At 35.9% G+C, this 2,988-nt stretch overlaps 1 protein-coding gene across 1 annotated transcript; it reads left to right on the forward strand.

The window, feature by feature from the left end:
• Positions 1-622: 622 nt before the first annotated feature.
• LOC110409858 (reticulon-like protein B16) lies at positions 623-2,115 on the forward strand. Its single transcript, XM_021419349.1, has 4 exons — positions 623-1,166; positions 1,272-1,458; positions 1,546-1,772; positions 1,910-2,115. The coding sequence occupies exons 1-4, from the start codon at positions 800-802 to the stop codon at positions 2,092-2,094; spliced, it is 966 nt and encodes a 321-aa protein (XP_021275024.1). The 5' UTR covers positions 623-799; the 3' UTR covers positions 2,095-2,115.
• The last annotated feature ends 873 nt before the right edge of the window (positions 2,116-2,988 follow it).

The following is a 2,988-nucleotide window of genomic DNA, read 5'->3' on the forward strand; positions in this document are numbered from 1 at the left end:
AAACTAGTAAAATATTTTATTTAATTTTAAATTAATTTTTTTATGAAAGAAAATTATTTAAATTTATATTTTTTAAATAAAAAAATCATGCCCTAATCAATGAAAATAAAATTTTCCTTTTTAACCTAATGCAATTGGATAAATCCGATTACTTTAGTAAAATTTTTTTATCTAATCTAATCCTTTGATAACTTGAAAAGAAAAACCAACAACTTTCAAGTATAAGTTGTGTGAAAGTTTGTGGACAACGCAAGGAACTCTAGTAGCAGTTTCATAGAAGAATGCTTGAGTTTTGTGAAACGACTCAATGACTATTGACACAGTTTTATCAACCTAGATTGGTTTCGAAGTAAATTCCAAGGCTATCTACTTTCCTACAGGGGACAAATTAAAGCCAACTTGATTGTGCAATTGTGACAGGTCCATGGGAGTCGTGGTAAAAGTAAACGGGGGAGTTTCTTTGTATGTACAGTGTTAGACAGTTAGAGTTTCGGACCAGGTCAAAGAGTTCTGGAAGGGACAAGACAGATTCCTAGAAACGGCAGAATGACTTGTAACTTTAATGTGCGTATATATTTTTAGCTTCAGCTTTTCGTTGTAAAACAAGTTCCTGTCCAAAAGAAGTACTAAAAAATTATGGTCGATCCGGCAGAAGTTGGTGTAGGAGTCGCAATTGGATCAGTGGAAACCATATCCAAAGTGATTCGGACAATCAGTAAATACGAATCCATTCTCAATGACCTCCGAACCAGACTCCAAGATATGATTCCAAGACTCGAGGCGATAAATCGGTCCAAAGATGGATCAAAGGAAACTGAGAAGTTGGCTAAGCGATTTGAAGAAAGCAAAGCAAACTGTTGATAGATGCTCCGACGTACCCTGGTGGAACTATTACAAGAAGTACAAGTTCGCCCAAGAGCTCATTGAACTGGATGCTTCCCTACGAAAGATGATGGAATACTCGTTACCGTTACTGATATTGGAGGATACTAGAAGAATTTTGGATACGGTTGTGGAACTGCGTCTAATGTTTGCATCGTTAAACAGGATTTTTGGAAGTATTCGTTCAGGTGTGAAAAATACTGCCGATTTTGTTGTTAATCAGATCCAATATGTGGTTTCCCTTGCAGCTTCCTGGACGAAGAAACTTGTCGAATCTCAGCCTGGTCAGTTCGTAATCTCTACCTAAGCTTAATTGCTTATGAAATGTAATAAGTGCGAAAGCTTGTCCCCCTCTTCTATTTCTATGTCTCACTTGTGTTTCATGGCAGATAATATAAAAGATGTAGTTCTATGGAGAAAAAAGAAGCTGAGCGGAACGCTTCTATTCATGTCAATTGCAGCATGGCTCTTGCTGCAAGTTTATCAATTGAAATTCATCACCATTGCTTCATGGGTGGCTATGGCCATTGTTGTTGCACTATTCCTTTGGGGAAACGTAGATCGACATCTTGGCCAGTGAGTTCCATTGTCCAAATCCAATTCCGTTTTCTTTATCTTCGCCTTTTAGGATTAACAAGCAGTAATTAACTGTAAGAGGGACAGTGTTTTTGGTCTCAGCGAAGAAGCACGCATGTCCAGATTCGAAATCTCGGAGGAGACTGCCATGCGCATTGCAAACTCTTGTCAAACACTAATTGAAGAAACAATTAGATGGATGGTTCATGTGACTATTGAGAGCGAATGGTTTGTATTTGCAAGAACAGTTGCAGGGCTATTGTTATTCTCCTACATGGGAAGCTTCATTGATCTGCTAACTCTTCTTTGTGCAGGTAACAAATAACACTATCAATGAGCTACTCTCACTCTCTCCCTCAATCATGTTTTTCCACCGTGTAATGCTTCCATGTGTACTTTTTACCGTTGTAACAAAGTCCACAATTGGCATGTTTTTTGTTGTTTCTTGCAGGTGCTATGATAGCCACAACAATTCCTGTAATTTATGTGAAGCACGTGGATAAGATAAAGACGTGTGGCAAGATAATGAGGGTGCAGTCGGGAAGAGTTTGTGAGCTGATTGACGACAAGCTAATTAAGACGGTGAAGAACAAGGTTGTCAAAGAAACGATCAGGAAGAAAAGAAAACAAAAGTGACTAATCAGTTGTTCTTGGCTTCAAGCCTGCAGGGATATTGTTTGTTTTGATCAAAATGACAAGTTATTATTAATTGATTGATTCCATATCCTAATAGATATGGAATGCACTAACCTATATATACTTGGAAGTTGTGGCAAATGAATATATTTTGAAAAAATTCAGGCAAATAATGTAAGCGGCCAAATTGGCTAAGCCCAAAACTACCAAAACAATAAAATGAATTTGTAATTATCGTATATTAAAATCGGTTTTACTTATAAACTGATATGAAATCAAATCGAATTTCAAGCAGCACCCAATTGCTGCTTATTCATTGCTTAGATTGCTAATTGCAAGTAGTAGATTATAATTGGCTGGTGCATTGCATGTTTGACTCCAGTACAGATGTTGCTTGTTTTTAAATAAATAAATCTTTTGCTTGGGTGATATGGGTTGTGCTCCAAATTTAAATGTGAAATACAAGTAAAGCTTACGCGCAAGTGCATACGGTCGCAACAAGTAATATAGTGATAACTAGAGTTGTCGATCCCTCGAAGAGTTGGTTTACTATTTACTACTAATTACTAAAATTATAACAAACAAAATTTTATCCAAGCAACAAAAGGAATAAGTTGTTAAAATTGAAATAAAATTTACTCTAAAAAATCTACTTTAATCTAAGGATTGCAAGTTAAATGTATAATGAGGAAACAATGTAATTAAAACCTAGGACTATGGTTTCAGCTATTGCTTTGTAAGGATACAAGATCAATCAATTACCTACTTTTTATGAGAATCAATGTTAGTCTAGGTTCCCTGAGCATGCATGGTGCTCCGTTTATGACTTATATTGACTATGTATGAGTAATAGGTATATGTCTATTCTATAAATAATCACCCACTTAATTTCTT

This window comes from Theobroma umbraticum, unplaced genomic scaffold (assembly GCF_002168275.2).
Source record: "Theobroma umbraticum cultivar Fairchild unplaced genomic scaffold, ASM216827v3 scaffold_44.0, whole genome shotgun sequence".
Taxonomy (NCBI): Eukaryota; Viridiplantae; Streptophyta; class Magnoliopsida; order Malvales; family Malvaceae; genus Theobroma; species Theobroma umbraticum.